This window comes from Osmerus mordax, chromosome 18 (genome assembly GCF_038355195.1).
Source record: "Osmerus mordax isolate fOsmMor3 chromosome 18, fOsmMor3.pri, whole genome shotgun sequence".
NCBI classification, from domain to species: domain Eukaryota; kingdom Metazoa; phylum Chordata; class Actinopteri; order Osmeriformes; family Osmeridae; genus Osmerus; species Osmerus mordax.
In genome coordinates, this window is record NC_090067.1 from 7139768 (window position 1) to 7163101 (window position 23334).

The 23334-nt window shown below is 45.7% G+C and overlaps 1 protein-coding gene across 1 annotated transcript in view; it reads left to right on the forward strand.

The window, feature by feature from the left end:
• Positions 1–4024: 4024 nt before the first annotated feature.
• ctnnal1 (catenin (cadherin-associated protein), alpha-like 1) overlaps positions 4025–23334 on the forward strand; it is a 32033-nt gene continuing 12723 nt past the window's right edge. The window contains exons 1-2 of the mRNA XM_067256126.1: positions 4025–4307; positions 21793–21982. Of these exons, the coding sequence (XP_067112227.1) occupies positions 4212–4307; positions 21793–21982 (286 nt within the window). The 5' untranslated portion in view covers positions 4025–4211. The remainder of the gene's footprint in view (positions 4308–21792; positions 21983–23334) is intronic.

Consider the following 23334-nt stretch of genomic DNA (forward strand, 5'->3'; position numbering starts at 1 on the left):
TACAAAGGGCTAAAGCAATAGCCCTGGAAAATCTTTTTGTAATGTATTCAAACTAGATCAACAGCGCCTCAAAGGTTTTTCAAATGGAGTTTCAAGAGTGGAATTTCTCATTTCACCTCCTAATTGGTGTTGACGTTGTATTGACCCAGTCCTTGGTCTGAGACATAGGGCTACATTTAACAGATTTCCCCTGTAGTCGGAAATGATTGACCTCAGCTGTGCTGTCAGAGTGCCCTGGTTAGAACAGCTCCTCCAGACATGCTTGCTTTCAAAGGTTAGGGCGACAGTTTTGTCAGAAGTGGTTTCTTGCTCCCCGCTTGACAACATCACAAGAAAGAATCTGTTGTTGTATGTGAACCCTTGAGATGAGATGATTAATGACAATACAAAAAGGAGGAAGAGGGATGGTCTTGAATCGCGAGAGAACAAAAGTGTGTGTGTGTGTGTTTGTATGCGCGTGTCAGTGAGCAAGAGGCAGAGAGAGACAGAGCGAGAGATGAAAACAGCCCTTGGGGTTTGGTATTTGGACGCATCATTATCAACACTTCAGGAGAAAATAGATTCCACTCTTCCTCCATTGTCACATCACCCCCTCAGACGACATCAGCCGGCAAGACACTCAAGAGTGACTCGTCAGAGCAGGGCGACCTCTCCATGGAGAATACCCTCATAGCTCTTCTCTGGAAGAGAACTGATGTGAACACTACAAAAGTCCTGTCTGTCAAATACACTTTTATGTTCCCCTTGCCTGGCTGTGCCGACTGTTGTGTGAGTACTCCTGCTCTACTCAGACCAGGATATCCTCCTGTCTTCTTCAATTCAAGAGTTTGAGAGAGAGATATGCCTCTGGGCTCACTGATTTGTTGTTTTTACTCCAGTGTAGCTGTTAGTGTAGTGGAATCAGGGGCTATGCTGTATGGTTAGCTAAACAATAGTGTTTGGGGATGCAAGGCTCTGTGCTAGTGTGTGACGAGTGCATGCCCTGACTAGCACATTGTTTAGCAGGCCATTACAGCAGGAGAACCTGTGGTTCAGCCACAGTGTGCCCCCTCCCCCTCCCCCCCAGCCTCATAAGCCACACCTTACTGCTCTGTGTGTCTGACCCCACCAGTAGCCAGTAGACACACACTTACAGCAGCTGAAATGATGGCCTCATTATCTGCTAGAGCCCTGGACAGATTGAGGAGTTGGTCCAGGATAATCGCTGTTTCCAGTAAACGTCAAACCCATGTCATTCCCTCAGAGGAACTCCTGCGTGTGTGAGAAAGAGAGTGTGTGTGTGTGTGCATGTATGAGCGAGAGTGAAAGAGGGCATGTGTCTATGTGCTACCCTACCTGCACACAACAACAGCAAGAAGAGATTAAAAAAATAAGATGCTAAACTCCAGACTCCAGAGCGCTGGATGGCGAGAGCACTAATGAGCTTGTAGGTGTGTGTGTATGGGGCAGGGGGGGGGCTGCGAAGTGTCTGCCGTTATGTAACAGCGGAAGTGCAAAAACAAAACAAGCCAAGATTACTGGCAGCTGCGTCTGCTTTCTGCTGCTGACGGTTTGTGTTTACACACAATTAACAACGTCTGGGCCTCCAAGGTCTTCTCCCTGCCAACTAGGCATCCATGGCAGAGAACACACACGGTCCAGACAGACACACAGACAGACACAGATAATTCATATTTTGGTTGCATCCCAGGTACGCTTGCTGTTGGAGTGGTACTCTGAATGGCTCTGCTCACCTCATGAATATATCATCCTGATGTGTTCCCAAAATACTTTTCCCCCCCGTTCTATGACCACCCCATCTGTCCAAACACCCTTCCAGTTTCAACCACAGAGGTCATGAACTAGGTTCGGACCTGGGATCATGGCTGTGAACCCAGGGATGAAGCCAGCTTCTCCCATCTCCTGTGTTGTACGGATTGGATATTAGAACTGCACTACCGCTCCTGTGAGTGACGAATAATGGCCATAAAGCCTCTGACAATGTTAGATCGAGTTCTAAGACTTCCACAATGTGCTGTGGTGTCTCAGCGTCACCGCAACACCACGTCTCAAACACAACCTCCTACGCCTGCCCCCGAAACGCCCGCGGAAAGCCTTGAGAGAGCGCTATGGCGGCACCATCCTTCGTTCCTTTGACACCTCAGAGGAGAGAATAAGAGCGAGCACGCTTATTTCATGTCTGGAGGCACAGAAAATCACCCTCGCTTCACAATCTGTACTTTCAGCTCAGCAGATCCTGTCCCCTGGGCCATGCAGAAGGGAGAGTGAAAGAGAGAGCAGGGCGGCACATGGACAGAGCGAGAGAGAGAGCAAGAGAGAGATGGAGAGAGAGAAAGAAAAAGGGGGAAGGGGCAGTGAAGGAGAGAGAGAGCAAAAGAGACAGTGACAGGGAGAGAGAGTCAGGGGGGCAGGGGAAAAGAGAGATAGAGAGAAAGAGAGAGAGTATAAGTCGGTAGTCCTAAAGTCCTAAAGGTGTTAGTAAGACAATCACACAAAGCACAAACATTTATTATTCAATAACTAATACAGTTGGTATACGACTATTCACAAGCTCACAGAGAGCTCTCTGCTTCTACTCAGACAACTCGTCAAAGCTCAGTAAGAACGCAAAGTAGCTTGCCAACTTTTTAAAATAGGAGAAAGGAAAAAAAAGAAAAATACAAATTGTTCTGCATAACAGGTGCTCTGCTTCTCTGTGAATGTCTTATGTGTGTAACAGTCACTTCTTACAAACAGGATAATACCCTTTTGTAACAGTTAATACACAATCTTTACTCTGTCTCTACACACTAAGGCAAAAGAATGTTACACTGCAATTCAATGTCAATTAGGGCGGGGGTGCTATATGGTTAAAGCAGCCAATCTTCTTTGTATACACTACCAACCCCAAAAAGTAGATACCTCAATCCTCACAGTGGAACACACACCACACTGTTATAGAACTACTGATTATTCTGGAATTCCATCGTAATGATGCAGCCCAGTGCTGCTGGTTCTGTCTGTGTGCTTCTGTTGTATGTGTGCCTGTGTTCATGTGCACGCTGTATAAACAAGGTGGTTTTAAGTAAAGCCCAGCTCTGGGATTTTAAATAAACACAACGTTTGTGAGTGATGGGTGGGCAGGCAGACAGACTGGGGGTGGGGTCACTTGTCATCCAGTGCTCTCACTGGGACAGGGTTATCTACAATCACAGTTCACATGATCATGACTTGTTTCCTGATCAGTGTTGTATCATTTGTTCTGTATGAACAAATATGTGACGACAGGTCACAGATGGCTGGTTTGAAGCCTATGTTTTCCTAGAAAGCAAGATTTATACATGCATGGATCACTATCTCCATTCAGACATTGTATTCACCATAAACTAGGGTTAGGCCGTTCCTGTATCTGGGACATTAGACAATGAGCAACACCTAGTTCTATAGATCAGCTTGTGGAGATAGCCGGTCTTTGGTTAGAGACAAATCAATGGGATAGTTGATGTGAACGGCTGACAAAGGCAAGCTCCATATCCCTCTTTGCCATGTTGGAGCAGACAGACTTCTAGGCCAGCCCTACTCTCCCAGGCTGCCATTGATTGTCTCGCTTCAGCTGTGAAACGTCAGGGTTGAGAAGGCGCGAGGGATGCCTTTTGACATGGTTCAATGATCTTGTTATGCTGCCTCTGATTTTGAATTTTCTTTTTTTTGTATATCTAACATAGCCTATAGAACCAATTGCTTATCCTTTGAAAGTGAAAAAAAAATTGTTCCAGAAAAGCTAAAAAGCAGCACAAACATGTTCTACAAAATGAATTCAATTGTCTTGACTTACTAGCCTACGTTACAGTTTATGCTTTTTAATAAATTGTCTGCTGATGATGTTTAGTCGATTATTGATTAGGTGTAGGATACAGCGTGCGTGCGTGTGTGCGTGTGTCCTGGTCTCCTGGTTAGCCAACCCACTCTCCCTAGTTGCTGCAGCAGTCCTCTCCTCTTCGTAGTTGAGTAAACTACATGGACATTAGCAGACGCACCGAACGCTATACAACCGCAAACGAGTGGATTAAAACGTGTTGTTCACTGGCGCATTCATCAAAGATCGATAATAAAATCAACCAATCAAAAACCCACCATAGCTGTAACTCCTAGCTTAGTCAAGATACTTTGCTGGAACAAACTGCCAGGTAGCGGTAACTCAGTAGAGCATTGTGTCATAGAGATCGGCGGGAATGGCTTCATCTCCTTGCGGCAGTGGGAACTTCGATTCCGGTCTGGAAATCAAAACTCGATCGGTGGAGCAAACACTTATTCCTTTGGTCTCGCAGGTAAGTTGTGTGATTAGAGAGTATTTCAACTTTGTTTAATTCTGATCAACGGCTGTAGTCACGTTTCTCTGTCTAATTCCTAAACTGCTATATGCATTTTTTTTTTTATGTAGAGACTAGTTGGAGTGTAGGTTATTGCATGTCTGTTTGTCCTCTTTGCGCGGTCAAGTAGAATATCAAGTTTCACCCGATTTGTAATAGGCTCTGCTTGTGTTTGTTTACGTCGGGATCACCGCATGTTCGAGGCTCGAAAATGTTGATCCTCAAACTGCGAGAAGCAACGAAATGGCCTAATTACTTAGTATTGTTATCAGCCTTCATTGAGCCTTAGTCGCTGTTGCATTGTTTGAGCTGCTATGTGTTATGGCACGATCACGGGGCTACAGTTACATTATTACACTGTCTCTATTACATTGTTTGTCCTTGCTTGTGGTAAAAGTACTTTTTCTCCAAACACATTGACCCAAGACTAAGAAACGGAAGTATGCCGACCCCACCCCCTCCATTACTTTGACGCACGTGTTTTGTTTTTCAATAAACATGACGAAAGACGTGTTGGCCTCCTCACCTATTCAACAAGTTTCTCGTTCCCATTGACACACTGTAACACTGGCCATGGTTCAAGGCTAAAAGTGAAAGTCGTGTTGATCAATTAAACTGAATTGTTATTATTTTAGCTCGTGCTTCAAACAAGACAAATATAGCCTACTTTTCCACATTACATAGAAAAATAGTTATCTTTGTCATTAAGAGACATCAGTGGCAAATACACATGCTGTTTCAGATTACTTCCATCCACTCACATGTTCAGAACTGATTGGTTGGTTAGATCTGGACAGAGGAGGAAGGGAACTCTCATGCTAATGTCATCATGTTGAAGAGCTGCAACTGAAGAAGAGGGGGACCTTGCTGAGGGCCAACAAACTCCAAACAATACCAGTCCCTGTCCCTGACCATCCCCCTAACAGCCACGGCAGTTTGGTCCCCTCTTTCACTTGGGTCTTTCCATTAGGATAATAAGATAATTCCTATGGGATGGGCACCCCCACTTCCCAAGAATAGGGGTGCTTCGTGTCCTTTCATGGCCTCAGTGCATTCATGTGGTGCTCGTTCCTTTGGCGTCACTTACAGAATGACTCCCGGCATTTACAGCATTGTCGTTACAACACTTGAGATCTGCTTTCTGTAGGATTCAGGATCCATGAATGATGTTACGTTTTATACATTTATATCACTTGCTCAGAGTTGTATTAATGATAGACTGTCTGTAGATCCATACTCACACCCATCGGATCACATGTACAATTTCCTCCATCAGCTTAATCATACTGTATTATAATCTTATAGAGTCTTTATTTATTATTGATATACATTGGTGGTGTACCTGTGAGGTCAAGGTAGGGCAGCATTCTCTCTGTCCCTGGGTGGAGACGATGTGGAAAGAACATCTTACTGTTGTTTCTCAACTACAGTGCCAAGGACAAAATAACGTTCTGTCGAATAGTTATTAGCATGTGTCATGCCATCCCCATAGCAACACTGGTTCGACATCCAGAGAATCTCAAGTAACTTCTTGAATGCCATATTGAATCTGCTGATGTTGTTGTTAATGCAGAGGGCGGGATATCATTGGGGCTACTCACTGGCCCTGCTGTGGGAGATCTCTGTGTGTGTGTGTGTGTATGTGTGTGTGTGTGCGTGCGTGTGTCAAATGAAATGTCTATCTGTGATCTCTGTGTGTGTCATATTAAAGGACTATCTTGATCTTTGTGTGCGTGTGTGTTTCCTAGTGAGTGATGGTCTGACAGGAAATGAATGGGCAGTGTCACTGGTAAAAGTCCTGTGTGGGAAGGTTGCGCTGATCTCTGACAGTGTCCTATCCCCCCCACCCCCCCACCTCAACCCCTCGTTCTGCTTAGCTCTGTTATCAGCTTCACTCCCACCACGGTATAATTATAGGCTTGGGAGATTCCCGGACACACACACACCCACAATCAGGCCACCAGTCCCACCCTTCCAACCAGTGTGTACCCTGTCTGTCTGACTTGTTGACTTTCTGTCTGCCTCACAGCTCAGATAGCTGAGCGGTGAGGGAGTCGGGCTAGTAATCTGAAGGTTGCCAGTTCGATTCCCAGCCGTGCCAAATGACGTTGTGTCCTTGGGCAAGGCACTTCACCCTACTTGCCTCGGGGGAATGTCCCTGTACTTACTGTAAGTCGCTCTGGATAAGAGCGTCTGCTAAATGACTAAATGTAAATGTAGTCTCAGACTCTGTATACTCTTAAAAGTCCTACAATCATTTGGGACTTTTATAGAACCCCATCAAAGATGGTCACCTTTTTTCTGCATAATTTCCCTTTTTATTTACAAGTAAGTTAATCACGACTTGATCTTGTTTCATAGGAATCTACTACTACCGGAGCAGCTGTGAGCCTGAATTTGAATGCAAATGAATGGCAGTGATTATCTCTGAAGGTGGCTGGTTTTAAAGCCTTTTCCTCAAGGCACCACACAGAAAAAAAGTTTAAAATAAAAAGCATTCAATGACTGTTTACTGCGGCCTTTTCCTTTACTGATTCAAACATTTTAAATCGGTGGAGTCATTAGCAATGATCTAGCCTCTCTAACTCTCTGATCCTGATTACTGTTGTGTTATTTCTGTTTGAAGTCCTGATCAGTCAAATAACAGCTTTGGTTTTGGGTTTGGTAATTGAGGTGTGTTGGTAAAACATACCTAAGCCCTGTCTCGAACATGCATGGTGGTCTATGGGTGAATGGCTATATGGGGGTTTTTGTTCACTGGTTAGGAGTCTCGTGGCACGGAAAAGTTCAGAAATTATACCTGGTTCTTTGATCTGATCGAGGAGAACTTGAATACTTGTGACACTCTAGGCCTCGTTATGATTTATTTTTTTTTCTTCATTTTTTTGCTGGACTAAGCAAGCTTTCTTAAAAGATTTTCGGCTATAATTGGGTCTGGGAAAATCCGTTCTGTCCTGGTTTGTTAAGTTGAGTTGTCATGCTTGCACAAGTTCGCTGCCACTCTGCAGTTTTTTCCCAAACTGCTACTAAAGGAGAATAAAAGAGAATGTTTTTTGCTCACAATTTGGAATGGAATAGAAGATTTGTGACAACTCAAACCTTCCGGTCAGGTCTGAGTGAGTGGTTGTTCAGAATTATTTTTGCTTAGAACTCTCATTTGGTTAGATAACCACTTGACTTAAACTTCAGCATACACAAAAGGCCTCATTGTCAACATTTTACATGTGCACAGTTTCTCGACAAGGAAATAGGCTTAGGGCCACTTTTATCCCTGGATAAAAAATAATCTGAAATGGAAAGTTTTAGGGAAGCATTAAGAGGTAATCCCTGTAATGTCCTGTGGCCAGTGGTGGAGGGACATGATAAACAACCAGGTGGTGAAGGGGTTCTTTATTCAGAGGGATGAGGTACATTAGCCTAGCATGTCTGCTTCTTACAGCAGTGATGCTAATAAAGATGAATGACTCTGGCTTTATTGGAGAACCACTGAAAGAATACCACCAAACACCTCCAGGGACAGGTACAATACAGGGCTCTGTGTTTGTACTTGTGCTTTTAGGCACTGTTTTGCTGTGTGTGGTCTAGCATGCTGGTCTGTGGTTGCATTCCCTTGTGGTGAGGTTTGCTTTGCTAACAGAAGCATGTAGATGTGGACCTGTACCAAATCTGATAAAATCCTTCACAGCTGATGTCCGACCAGCTATCTGAAGCCTCCGTTCTCATCTGAAGGGCTCCTTGCTTGGCTTCAGACCCTTCTGGCTTGTTGGGCGCTTGCATGTATTCACTGTCCCCACACGGTGTGACAATGCCATCAGGTCAGACTTGAAAACATCTGAATCACAGTGAGACTGAGTCACCCTGCTGTGTGAATGAGCTTACTTGTGACTGGGTGACGCAGGCAGGCGGTAAACTGCACTCTCAAAGCTACAGAAGGCCAGTCAACAAAATGTCAGGTATTCACTCAGCAGACTCTTCAAAATAAATTCAAGGCGATTTACAGAGGAGGACTTTAACCAGCAAAATTTTGATCTGCAGTGAAATGCTATACCCCTGAGCTATACCCATCCAACATATAGTATTACAGTAGAGTGGAGAAAGTCTTATTAAGAGTTGCTGGTGTATTTCGTACAGTGCAGAAGAGAGAGAAGGATAGTAGGTATTAATACCAGCGTACTTCAATTGTTGCTGATACCACTTGACCACTCCGTAAACATCTTAGTTAATGTGTTTTTAATACAGAGGTCCTAGTCATGAAAGAACATTTTAGTTAGCTTGCTTTGTGGATTTTACACCCACACAAACAGCCACTCACTTCCCCCTCCCCTTGACCACTGGTTCCCCTCTGTCCTCTCCCAGCTCTCGTCCCACTCGTACTGTCCAGGGAGTCATTACCAACCAGAGTCTTCTAAAGTGGGGATAAAAGGATCTCTCTCCTGTCGATCTGGTGACCTCTCATTGGTTAATATGCCGCACAATCCCAGGAGTGTGTGTGTCCGGGTACTTCCTCTCACCTAGAAAGTAGAAAATAATAAATAAGTAGTGTGTATGTCTGTGTGTGTGTGTGTGTGTGTGTGTAATGGCCTTCTACTTGGTAAACCATGCCTGTTGGCTGGCAGTGAAAACCAGTAGAAAGCCAGCCTGGAGTCTGAAGCAACCTGTTCAACTGATGAGAGATGCTATTAATTTTTGTTTGCAAGCTGATCATTTAAATGTAATAACCTTTCCCCATATTCACAGTTTCTCATTCACTACCCTGAGCCTCCTCTCACTCCTTCCCAAGCTGAAACTCTCTGGAGAAATAAGTGAGTCCCAACCCTTCAACTAACAGAGCCTCAGGTCTTCGCCCCTCAGGGTTAGAGTGACTGTGCGATTCATGCATTAATGTCCTCTTGTTAGGATATCTGTCCTCAGACATGGGTTTCTGTTGGCAGTCACGTATGGTTGTTATCCCTCAATTTTCCAGCCATTAGTGTATCAAAGATCGAATACCTTAAGTACCTTGGGTTCCATGTTGGTTTTAAGCCTTTACAATTGCACCATATATCGAAAGCAGTGTCCAACTGTATGGGAACAAGGTATGACCAAAGTTGAAATATTCTCCTGATACACCAGACTTTTCGTTTGATGTATTTTACTCTAGTGGTAACACCTCTCTCTGTGACTTTGAGGGATCACCCCCATTCTGTCCCCTCCCTCCCTCCCCACTTCTCTCCCTTCCTGCTCCATCTTCCTTCTCACTCTTTCTCAGTAGCCAGCTTTCCAAACTTGAACAAGTCTGATCTTATCCTCTATACCCACGTGACTTGATTCCGCGGACTCTTTACTTGTGTGTGCTAATTGCTTTCTCAGAGCTGTCTGTGACTTCCCTCCTCTTGATAATGATTTCTATAAAGACCTTAAGTCTGACATGATGGAACAAAGAGTTGGAAGGAGAAGAAGGACAGATGAGCTTGGTTTCTCCTCTTAGTCATATACCCCTCTATCCTCCACATCTTTCTGCTCCATCTTCACATTTTCAGCTAGCCATATTGGTTTGCATCTCTACTTACTGAAATCTGTCTTCAGTACTGTCTAATTTAGGGCCCCCCCTCAGCATAAAGCATATCAGTATTTTATAGTCTTTAGTGAAGTAAAGTGCCTGGGGCTTTTCTTTGTACTTGGACTAGCATGGGCTACTCTGTAGGCCCGTAGCTTGTGCAGGTAAGCCTAAGGCTCTTTGGTGTGGGAGGATGGTATAAAAAGTGTACATAGTATACGAATGTGTGATAAAGTCATCATTTAGGTTGTGAAAATGTCTTGGTTGCTTGGCTCTCTCTTTCCCCAAACCCTTTGAGAACCAGGTGTCTTGGCCTCACCTCATTAATTATATACAGCCTTGTGGAAAGCCTAGCCGGAGGATCCAGGTTAGTGTAACCCACCAGCTTCCTCTGCCTTGCCTCCCTGCCTGCTTTCGTCAATCAGGTTTCCTTCTTATATTTTTTTCTACCGAAGCTGCGCATTCCTCTGGTCTTTAAGCAGTAGCTGATGACAGTGTCTGGAGAGAGGGGCGCGGACGGGGGGGGGGGTTCAGCGTGGGAGCTGGGGTCCACAAGGACACTGTGTTTACAGCCTGTCACTAGCCCCTTCTGGGTGGCTGGAGCTGTGGACTGACAGCTGGCTTAGAGCGAAAGTGACACAGCCCGGCCCCACTAGTTTTATATGCAGACCAAGACGCCTATTAATAAGTTCAAGTTAAAGTCACTCTCTCACCTTCCCCCACTCAAGTTCCAAGCTGTTGTGGAGGTAAAAAGGACACAACTTGTTGTCTAAATAAGAAACCTATCTGAACGTAATTGTGCCTAGCTATCTCAATCTGAGCTTTTACCGTAGACAGGATCGCATGATATACAGCGGATATTCAATACAGTAACGTATGTCTCACCTCATGAAAACGTTTGGGTTGAAGTGTTGTATGTTTATATGGGGGCTCCCCCTCAGGGATTGAGTTACAGGGATCAGATAAGGCCTGGAGGATACAAGGGTTCTTAAAACGCTGGAAAGCATGGGTATGTCTCATGTTGGGAAAGTGGCTTCCCTTTCCCCCGAGTGTGTGCGTGTGTGTGTGTCAGTGAAAGAGAGTGTCTGTGACAAGACACATTCCGGACACAAAAGGGGAGGGAGGCCCACATTCCTCTGCCGGGCTCCTGTTTCCCTGTCTCTGGTGTGTGCGTATTGTATGTTACCGACTATCCCATAGGGTCGTCTCCGCCAGGTTCAAAGGGCAACGTTTCTAAGTGTGGGAGCTGGAAACTCACCAGGCTGCCAGCTATGTACGAGTTACTGCCATTTCCCCCAGGACTCGAACTTCACCTGTCTCTACGACATCTATGAATCATCTGTCAGGCTTCTCTTCTTCCTGTAAAGCTTCTAGGTTTTGATCTTTGGCACAGTACCCATTTCAGAGTGATATATTGATGTAATCATTCACTTTTAAAGTTATACGACGTTAACGACGTCACAGAACCTCTCAGAAGTATGTTTCTTCTTCTTCTTTAATGCCCCGGGGATAATATGTAGCCATGTTCACTTTTTCCCACACCTGACATCTTATCTTCCATCTGGCTTTTGATCTCTGAAGAAACGGAGAGCAGAGTGACAGGGAAAGGGAGAAAACCCAGGGTGTCTCATCAACATAATTCAGCTCACTGTCAGGTTCCCCTCAGGAGAAAACACAGCCTCAAAAGAGCTTCTCGCGTGACACTCCGGCTTGCATTAGATTTCAATCTCAATCGCTTAGTGACAAAAGCCTTCTCTCCCTCCCCGCCTCACCTATCTCCCTCAAACACATCCCCTTTTTTTTTTTTTTTTTTTTTTTTTTTTTTTAGCTCAGTGCAGGAATGAATGTGGCTTTCTCACTGCATGTTAGGTCAGGTAGGAAGACGACGGCCATCTCCCAGCCTCTTCAATGATTCAACAAGAGTGTGCTCATGCTCTGGGAAGCCGTCTTAAGCCACTTTCACACTCTGCCCGCTTTGCTCTGGTGTTTGTCCATTACTTATAATTACAAGTCATGAAGACTGATGGGATGTTTTTGCGGTTGACTTGGCAAGGCGTGGGGGATTACTGCGTGGTGAGGCTTTTATAATTACCCCGGACGGCAGACAATGAACCAAGTGACAAGTATTTAGATTAAGGGTCAGTTTCTCCATGGGATACGTTGTTGTTGTGAGATGTTCAAGGTGATTAAGTTAGGAGATCAGGTGAGGGGGATGAACTCAACTGAATAAGTCAGTTATGGATCATCATTTGTTTATAATAATTTTTTTGTTTTTTTACGACGGTGGTTATTTTTTTAATCAATGAGGACGGTGAGTTTTCTCAGTGTCGGCTTTAATTTGTTTGCTTCACCCTGGTCACGTTAATTCAAATCTCGAACACACTCAGAGTGGATTCTAAGGAAGCCGCCCTGGAACCATTAACCACACCTGGCTTGTTTAGTAGCTGTCTTAAACGGCAGTATAAACAAGTAGCCAACTCTGTCCTGCACAACTTATTTGCTCTCTTATTCAATAACAGTCTATGACCTTTTAAATAATTGGTTTATGTAATTAGAGGATGGCCCAATCATACGTCTTGGATCATTTCCTTTGGGGGAAGAGTGGGATAGAAATGGCCTCATACAAACACATTCAAAAGCATCCTTCCTCTCCTCCTTGAAGTAATTGCTCATTTAAATCAATGGGACTGGGTAATGGAAGTGTTCCGCTCTATAATTGCATAGCTGTAGCCATCCAGGTCTTGTCAAATCAGTGAGTACTGTTCAACTGAAAATGGAAGGTACTCAAACACAGTCTCTGTAGAGGGAGAAAGTCGTCCTGTTAAATGAAGCAAAGGCCCGTGTCACAGAAGAGACCTCACCTTGATGTAATCTGTCCGGTCAGACTGTTCTTCTGCAGTGTTTTACTGCAGCTATCTCACTACAGGATCAAAAAGAGTGACTTTTTGAACCAACCACAGCCGCAGACGTATTATTTTCCTCAGTTATATTATATTCCCAAAAATCCCACTGCTAAGCTGTCTTGTCTAGCCTCCCAAAAGGGCTGCTGCTACGAGTGAAACGTCCTGCTTTGTCTGTCTACATTGGGGATAATCAGGACGTGTAAAGTGTCTTATTAGGCCAGAGCCATTATCTCCCTTAACTGAACAAACAGGCACAGGCAGTAATTCCCAAAAGGTTATTTTAGAGTCGATGTTTAGACAGCGATACTCTTCCCCTCCTTGTGTTTTGCAAAAATTTTTGACTTGACGTTTCTTTCCTGTTCACTGTCCCTTTTTAAGTGCATAATCGTCCACTAAACAAAAACTGATTTCTTTACTGCTTACCACTTGAACAGATGTGTTTGAGAGTGGTGTTGAGTCTTTGGCACTGAGGTGACATGCCTCCAATTCTAAAAAGGTGCCCACACTGGTCCTGTAGACAAGAGTCTAGCCCTGCTTCAGTATTTATGGGGTATATGAATTATAAATGCATGGCTAGCTATATAAGTAGCCACTGATCAATAAATTAGAAGCTTTGCAGTTGGGCTTCCCTCTTGTATTTCATAGGAAAAGTGTTTATAGAAAAGTCTATTAGAGCTGTGAGCATGACTTCTATAAATTCTAGAAGAAAACATTTTGGAACACTTTAGACGTTGACTTAAGTCATAGGAATGTAATATTTAACATTTCAGTCAAATCAGTGAGAACATGGTGGTAATCCAAGTTGTATTTAAACTGAATTGAGTGTCTGAGGATTTAGGTTGATTGAAGGTGCTGATCTGTGGGCATTTGTGAAGCCCTCTGTGACATTGCTTATGAAAAGGGATTAAATGAGTGTACAACATTGTGTTGATATGGTTTTGATACAAGATGATGCAAGACTTCCTCTGATCTAAAAGTTTTTCAGATTTGCTAACATCCCCCACGAGCAATGCAAGACCTCTAATCGCGGCATGGAAAGAAACAGGCTGACATCGGTATTAGTCCGTACTAATATTACAGGCGCCACAAGGAACGACAAGAAGTGTGGTGGCTTGATGTTCAATGGAAGCATTGTTTCTAATCCCAGAGGGGTTTCTGTCTGTGTCATGAAGAAGTCACCATAAAGGATCAGTCGTTGAGTGTTTCCTGTGGTCATTGTTAATCAGTTGTGCATGGATTCCCTGCCACACCTTCAGTGCCCCCTCTTCCACCCCCCCCAGCCTCACTAGAGACACTGCAGACTCCACTAAGCCTCACATTATCTCCTCTCATCTCCCCTCTCTGACGTTACCCACTGTACTCCACTGTCTCTCCCTCTCTCTCTCTCTCTCTCTCTCTCTCTCTCTCTCTCTCTCTCTCTCTCTCTCTCTCTCTCTCTCTCTCTCTCTCTCCTCTCTCTCTCTCTCTCTCTCTCTTATCCATCCCATCAGTCTTCCCTTTGTCCCTCCAATCTCTATTTCCTCTTGTCCTTCACTGTCCTCTTGTCTGTCCCCTCATTCCCTCTCCTCTCTCTTTCCCTCTCCCCTCTGTTATCACTTGCCTCTTACTGTGTACCTACATCCATTCCTGCGTCTATCTCTCTCATCGCAGCTGCCTGCCAGTCTGCTCCTGTTCCGGCGTTGGCTCTGCTCTCTTATCGTCTGTTGCGTGTTCCTCAGAGTTTTCACTGCAGTAAAAGAAATGTGACTGGGGCCATGCCTTCCTCTCGAAGAGAAGTGGAGGTTCAGAGTGCGCATGTGACCAGGGGGATTTCAACCTCGGGTCAGCTGAGTGACATCAGACCACATTAGCCTGCTAAGCTTAAGCTCAAGGCCATTACCTTTGGTGGTTTAGCGGATCAAGTCTCGGGCGAGGCCACGCATAACATGACAGCACAGTCCCCCAACCATGTCCGCTGCGCTATTGCTCAGTGTGATACGTGTCAAGCCAGGGCGTCACACCAGGATTGATTGAGCTGTGGATGGAGCCATCAGTCATGGAGTCGACCCCGAGGCTGTCAGCGGCCTCTCTGTCTCCTTTATACCTGATGGCTCCCCGTTCGATTCAGACAGAGAAGATGGAAGGCCGTACAACAGCCTCACTCTTGGAGCTTTCAGCCTCCCTTCATCTCTGCTGTTAGCCTTCCCTCCTGTTTGTGAGAGCAACACGCAGTGGCTGAGCAGTAAGAGGCTGCATACCCTCTCTGGGATGAGTTGGATTGATGAGTATTGGATTTTCCTTTTAAATAGACCATTTGTTAATCTCTTTTCTGAGGTAGGAGAGATGAGCCTTTTGAACTGAGTGCGAAGCACTATGGATCGATGCCAGGCTGTAATGACAGTCAGGATATGTAGTTGTACTGGTAATTGGCTCAACACGCAATGAATCCATGGAAGATGTATGAGGCAGATTTATTGGTTTATTATTTAAAGAACCAAAATGCTTAAACAAGTCTTTAGGGATCTCCTTGGTGAACTCCTTGGCATTCAAAAATACTCCTCCTGAGTTGAGCTTGATTTATGTTGACTTGCATGTCTATTTGATACCAGTGGAACTATTTAATTGTTCCACATCTGCCTGAACAAATAAATCGGGTGCACCTACAGTACTTCAAATACTGACATCGTCTTCCGTGCAGGGGCATTTAAAGTGCTCTGTATCACCCTCTGTTGATTTCACAAAACAAATATGCATATTTCAATTAATTTGGGGTTCCAAGTAAGAACAGTGTGATTCAGGGAGGCTGACATAGCAGTTTTCTTCGTTGCTGGAAACCTGGAGAAGCACCCACCAACTCTGTTTGGTATAACATGCCAGCAGAGGCACCCACCAACTCTGTTTGGTATAACATGCCAGCAGAGGCACCCACCAACTCTGTTTGGTATAACATGCCAGCAGAGGCACCCACCAACTCTGTTTGGTATAACATGCCAGCAGAGGCACCCACCAACTCTGTTTGGTATAACATGCCAGCAGAGGCATCCGTTGCAGGGCCTGTTTGACGTGAGACCACATTGGATCCAGCAGTAGACATTCCCTGTCCACTGTTGTTAAGAGATAAGTTGAAAGGAGGGGTCAGTTGAGGCCTGTGATTTTGGGCTTAAGTACGTTGGGCACTGTAGCACCCAAACGGAAATCTGCCAGCATTCAAACCAGCAACCTTCAGTGACAGATACACGTCCACAGCCTTTGAGCAGGCCCCCCTGACTCATGCAGAGGAAAGTGGTGCACCAGCAGTGTAGAGGAGGCCACATGGTAGAGACACGTAGGTGTCTGTTCATACAGAAACGAGGGGTATGCCAAGGTGAGTCCCGCAGGCTTGGTCAGAATGCTTCCTCAGCGAGGGTTAGTGTCCCCGGTGTCTCACGTGTTGGGCCGAGTGGGCTGCGGATGCCCGTATTCCGAGGGAGGTGAGGTTGGCGTCGGAAGTTCAGCAAACGGCCAGGGACGAGATTCTCACCCCACAGTCACGTTGCATTTGCGGCGTTGGTCTCTCCTGAATGTCCCCCACTCCCTCCCTCCTTCTCTCCCTCTCCCTCCCACCCTGGAAATCACGCGCCGGGTGGAATGAAAGGAGTGCATTGTACTCTGCTGCTGAATGTGTGTGTGTATATGTGGGTGTGTGTGCACTGTGCGTGTGTGTGTACATTTGTATGCCATAGAATCCGAGTGTGGGTGAGTGCATGTCTTTCACCCCGTGTGAAGGTTTTTTCCTGTTGTGTGTAAGGTGTGTGTAGTCTGCGAGATTACGTGAGTATGCAGAGAAGTCGCTGCTTGAAGGTGCATGTGACCAGGCAGCATGAGTACACGTCCTTCACGTGCCTGCCTCTACAGCTGCACTCCCATAAGGGGGTAACCTGTGCTCACTACTGCCCGCCCACACACACACACACACACACACACACCTCCTGCTCCCTGAGACCAAGCGGCTCCTCCTGGATCAATATGCTGTCCAGTTGCATCTACGGTGTTCGGTGTATGATGTCCTATCAGGGGTATCTCATCCAATTGCGTGAACCAGCACTAATCTAAATCTACCCGTTACTGTTGCTATGGAAAATATGCATGTATTTGTCCCTACGCAATTGTATATTAGCCTAACTTGAAAAAAATCGATCGCTGACAGAATAATAGATTCACATGAGAAAGTTCTGGATTGTTGCTGGAGCGAGAGCTGACAATGAAGCCGTTCTTCTTCTTTTCTCCTCGTTGATGATAACCGCTCTGGTTTCCGTTGGTTCCCCTGAGGTCACATTGTGCGGCGTATTCAAATGTCAGCTGTGATAGCTTGGCCAAAAGCGTTGCCCTTTTCTCCCAGAAGGCTCAAATATGTGACGATATCGAACGTCAAACCCGATGGCCTGGAAGAAGTATTTGACATTCATCAGTTGTTTTTTTAAGCAGGGATTCTCCAGACTGAACCCCACCCACTGCCACCTCCGCCACTCACCATTCATGCCATCCTCATTCCACCCCTTCTCACCAATCAGTTGCTATTATATCCCTGACATCTATTGGATGGCATTTTATGAGCTTGTTCACTCTCCCCTTCTTGTCTCCGGAACCATTCATCTAGCCAGATGAAGAGGGCCATCTGTATCCAATCAACATAAGCAGCCGCCCAATCAGAGGTCTGGATCCGGCAGCCAAGAGCAGCACCAAGTGACAAGCACGTCTGGTTGAAATGTCCCTGTACATAGGTCTGGGATCAGTTCAAACTTGAATCCTAATCCTAGTCATTAGTAGGGAACGAGAGATAACTGCTCTGATATCAGTTACTCAATACTCTTGGGCACTTTTTGGTCTTGTTTTTTACATGTTCATTAGAGTGGACCAAGGCTGTGTTTACTGATAAGAGACTCTAACCAACTTTCCCTCTCGCTCCCCCCATCTTATCTTCAATCCCCTGCCTCCTCCTTATAATGATGATGTATCACTCAGATGGGTTGATAGAAGATTGTGTATGAGTCATATCCTTAAATGACTCCCCTTCCTGTCCCCATTACAGTCAATTGTTTTTGAAAAACCCTTAAGGTTTGGGCAGCGGCTTGCTCCACTGAGTGCAAGCCTTTTTATTCCTATAGCTTGTCATTCTAGCTAAGTAGCTAACCAGAATAAACAATCCCATGTAGAATGGACAGTGAAAACCATAGCCAGGCAAGTTTTGTGTGAGGATTAGCCTAGCATGCTAAGCCTTCAAGAATGCATGGCAAAACCATCTCTCACAGGGCCGGGCTCCATGGAGCTAGCTCACAGATCAAGCCAGGTAGGACGAAAACTGTGTTTGTTGCTGCTTGTTCCTCTGGCGTGAAGCAAGCACCGTTTATGTTTTGGTGGGAAAGGGGGAGTGATTCATGCGTAAAGAGTCTGTGTTTACAAATCTTAAAGTTTGGATTTTTGTTTTGGATAATAGGGAATTGGCATGGTCTGAGATCTCTTCAGCCTGACTTTGTCATAACCATTCTTTTTCTGATTTGGGGTGGGCTACTGATCACCAGGGAAAGAAAGTCAGAGAAACATGAGAAAAAATAAAGAGTAGGCCAAGTTATAGAGATGGAGTGGTGGAGGAGTCGGTATTCATCGATGGACAGTAGCAGTAACAGCCTCAGGCCTGTAATAATATGTCCTCGTACTCCTCTCCCGCAGGTCAGACACACAGTCCTCGTTCCACTTTCTGATCTTAATTATCTTCCCCGTCTCTCTCACCTGCCTTTTCCCACATGCTACCATCTCTCTCTCTCTGTATCTGGCTGTCGTCCAGCCGGCCGCTTTGAGCCCCATCCGCTCGCAGCCAATTTGGAAAGAATTTGTTCATCCATTAAAGTGCGTATTCAGCGCGACTTTCATCTCTTTTTTATTCTCTCCCCTCTCCCCTGCGAACGGCCTTGTCTCAGCATCAACCAGCAGAGAGCCTGTTTGTTTCAAGGGCACCTCGGTTCAATCCCCCTAAACAAGAGAAACCGGCGGAATTACGTTACATTGGACAAGACAAGCGCTCCCTCGCTAGTTTTCTGAAACATTTCTCTACACCCGAGCGCCGTAAACTGTCTCATAATGGGACGGAGCATTGGGAAGGCTGAAGGAGTTTGTAGTTTCTGTTTCAAAGCATTGTGGGCTCAGCTAGTGGGAGCACCGAGTTGTATGACAAGCCAGAGGAGCGAGAACTTAATTGATGTGGTACTGTACTGTCATCGTTGAATTTTAATGATGCTTGTGTGGAGAAAACACTCATTTGCCAAGGTGTCCAAGAATCCTAATTAGTGTTGATCTCCCCATTGGAGAACCATGTCTAACATATTCTTATATCTGCAGTACTACTGGCCTATTCTTTGTGAATACTAATACACTCCCACCAAGCCCTCTGTCTTAGCCACACACACACTTCTTAAACAATGAAAAGCTCTCTCACAAACACACACACAAACACACACACTCCTTACACACTACTTACACACCAGGAGAGAAAAGAATGACACTGATAAGGTCAAACTGTACCTTTTACCTTTTGTTCAGCGTTCTTTTACCAGTCTGTAACCACAGGGAGGCAGTCACTAGGGTCTGCTGCTTTAGTGTATCTGATTTCTAGTCCGTCAGCGTGTTGTTCAGTGCTGTTTCCTGCTCACCACGTCTTCCACTTCTGGGTGGTGGTGTACTTTTGCGCGCCATAATTATAGTTAACAGTAGGCCTGAAACAATGAACGTTTCCTTGTGTGGTGATTTGTCCTTGAGTGGACATAGTTATCGGAAGTCTTACACAAGCTTTGCCAATTGCACCCTCTGGCTGTGTGTGTGTGTGTGTGTGTGTGTGTGTGTATGTGTGAGAGAGAGCGTATGTGAGTTTACGCTTTCTGCAAACAATGTGTTTATCTTGCAAGCTCTGAAAACATACACTGTTCTTTGATTTGATATTGTTTGGGTAAAGTCAGAGGGAAAATAAAACCTTAGCTCTTCTTTTAGACTTAGTCAAACATCTTTCTTTGGTCCACTGAATCCCTGACAAGTATTCTGTTCTGTCAGTCTCCCTGTTCTCTCAGGTTTGTATTGGAATGCAGGGGTTGTCTAAGTCGGACTACATGCACTTAGAATAGAATTCCCATATGTGTGTGCATGTCCACGTGAAAGGAAGAGAGAGAGAGAGAGAGGAAGACAGAGAATGTGTGTGAGTGTGTTTGTTTGAGAGTGCGTGTCCTTGCGTAGCCTTGAATAACAAAGTACAGCGCTCCCCTCACCTCTGAACCTTGTTCAGACCTGGAGAGGCTGGAGAACATTGATTGAGTGACTGTTCTGAGTTCTGGCTCAAGCAGCACTGTGGCTGTTTGTCTAGTCTCTATGTTGTTAACCTCTCCATCTCTCTCCCTCTCTCTGGTGTCTATCCCTGCTCTTTCCTCCTCTCGCTCTTTCTCTCCTCTCGACTTTGCCCCGTGAACTTTCTTTTCCTCCCCGACAGACACTCAAACACGCACAGTAACGCATACCGAAACACCCCCTGACCACACACACACACACACAAACAGTAGCCTCTCCTTGCATGCCTCTGTATCAATATTATGTTTCCCCACCCTGCGGTTCCTGTTTGCTCAGCCCAGTGTCCCCTCGTCCCCCTGGAGGAAACGACAGGCTTCATTCCTCTCCTCTATGGCTCTTCTACACACACACACACACGTTTGTGTTCCGTACATACAAACTTCTCCCTATTTCGCTCTTCTTCCACACACGCACAGTTCTCTGAGGGAGGGCTCCTGGGGTCTCATGTGCTGATCCTCCGCAGAAGCAGCTCCCATCGGGTCTCCCTGTTTGCTTTGCATGCTGCTAAAACACAGGGCCTCTGGTCCTGTTCACTACAGTTACCCTCTATCTGTCTGTCTATCTATCAATCAATCTGTTTCTGTCTGTCTGATCCCTCTCTCTGTCTGTCACACATTTGCTTTCCCCCTCGCCTCGCCCCCTCCCCCTTATGAGTGTGTCTGTGTCACCGATACCAGCCCCCTCTTTAGACCTTCTATGAACACACACAAACACACCCCTATGCACACACACAAACACACCCCTATGCACACACACAAACACACCCCTATGCACACACACACACCCCTATGCACACACACAAACACACCCCTATGCACACACACACACACCCCTATGCACACACACACACACACCCCTATGCACACACACACACACACCCCTATGCACACGCACGCACAGCCAGAGGCTCTTAATTGTGACTATAATGTAAATGTTACTGTAATGTTCCTTTTACTTGAAACCTAATGGTGTTCCACACTCATATCCCTTAAACACTGAAGTTTGAATAATTGACCTGTCTGATCTGGACTCGGCTTGAGGATTTCTGCAATAGCAGTTATTATCGCCATTCAATTACCATGGCTTAACTCCACCAAACGTCTCAACGGTGGTCATATAGCTTCATCCGACTTATTGCATAGACCTTCGTGCATTCTGAGTGTCTTAATATGAATAATAAATCTAGATCTGCTTTGATCATCCCCCAGAATGCACCTGCTCCAACTGTGCTTGAGAGGCTTTACCTACCAGAACGGAAACAATCAATGAATAATTGATGGTAATTGGTTCGACGTATGCATAATTGATGTCTTCGATCAGCACTAAGAGGCCCCACCTGAGTTGTGTGTGTGTGTATCTGTATGTGTGTGGGAGAGAGCGTGAAATTGATGTGTGTGTGGGAAAAAACGTTTTATGCACAGGTACGATGCTGAGATGCGGGAGATTTCTCCACCACCTGCTGGTTTACAGCTGGTTATCCCTACCTGTCTCTCCACCGCTCTCAGCTTTGAATGGTTTCCCATCCCTTTGCTAAGACACATGTGAACAGAACCCAGCTACTCTAAAACTGAAGCCCCTGTCAACGTTCCATCTCACTGATGAGACCTCTGTCTGTCTGTGTGTGTGTGTGTTTATGTGTGTGTGTTCGGCTCCACTCCAGATCACCACGCTGATCAACCACAAAGACAAGCTCAAGAAGTCTGAGCGCACCCTGCAGGCCATCCACAGGGTGGGCCAGGCCGTGAGCGTGGCTGTGGGGCGCTTCGTGGCCGTGGGGGAGGCCATCGCGGCAGAGAACGAGGAGCTGAAGGATGAGATGGGCCAGGCGTGCTTCGAGGCCCGCCGCGCAGGTGAGACCAGGGGTTCCTCAGGGGTGCACCTTGGTCCCTTTCATGTTTTTGCCTTTTTGGGTTTGTTTGGTAAGACTTCAATGCCTGCATTTAGAAGTTAGTTTGTAATGGTTTGGTGGAATCACAGTTTGAAGCTTTTATTGTGCCTTATGATACAGTACATAGTTTGAATATAACATCCTTAGGAATAGCTTAGGAGGCAATCGTAAATTATCTGACTAAATGAAAAGGCATGCCTTGATGAATCATACCTTTAGGCGTTTCATTAAGATGTTACCACAAGTCTAGTCACTACCCATACACCCTTGTATCTGCATGATCTGCAGAGAAAATGTGTTCTGCTTGTGAGTGGAGTTTAAGAGCTTCTGTTGTACAGCCTGAGGAGAAAAGCAGAACTGATTATGCTAGGATGGGAAAGTGCCCAGCAATGATATCTGATTGGTGGCTGGTTTGTTTGTATGCCACCAGGCTGCTGGCATTATGAAGGGCATTCTGGGTACAGCTGCCTTCTAGACCATTCTGAAGTGTGTGTGTGTGTGTGTGTGTGTGTGTGTGTGTGTGTGTGTGTGTGTGTGTGTGTGTGTGTGTGTGTGTGTGTGTGTGTGTGTGTGTGTGTGTGTGTGTGTGTGTGTGTGTGTGTGTGTGTGTGTGTGTGTGTGTGTGTGTGTGTGTGGCAGACAGGCAGCTGTTTTCCTTTGTGTCTCTTTCAACACTTTTCCACGAAGAACCAAGCTAAAAATACCGCTTGCATGTGAACCCTTCATCTGTCTGTATACAATGCTTCTCAGAATAGCCCACCGTTGCCCTGTGTGTGCTCATGTGCTTGATTTTGTTTGTGGCTCTTTGTGTGAATGTGTGTGCATGTGAGCCCGTGAATAAGCATGAGCTACCGTTAATGTCCAGTCCTGTAGCTGTTATCTGGTTCTCCATGGGGTGCAGCGTGTTAGCTAGCACCCCATGGAGAGTGTTAGCTAGCTCTGAAACTCTATTAGCTAGCTCTGAAACTTCTTATTTACTGACAGGTGGACAGAAGCAGCACCAGTGGGAAGCACCAAATGCTACCCTGCTGAGTCCTCAACAATATCTCACAGGATTCAAAATGTAGCCCAAACACCAGGGTAATAGGTTTACGCCAGGGGGGCGACCAGCGTGTTTAGCCGTGCGTTTAATCCCCCAGTGTGCTGATGTGTAAAGATACTGGACCCCAAACAAAGACGGAGGGCCCGGCGTGGCAGGAACGGGCGCCAGGCGCAGGAAGTTCTGAACAGTTCTCGGGCCGCTGTGACCAATTTATTCCACGGGTCAATCCTCTCCCCCACCTTTTGGACAGTTTTTCTTGCGTCTTTTCTCAA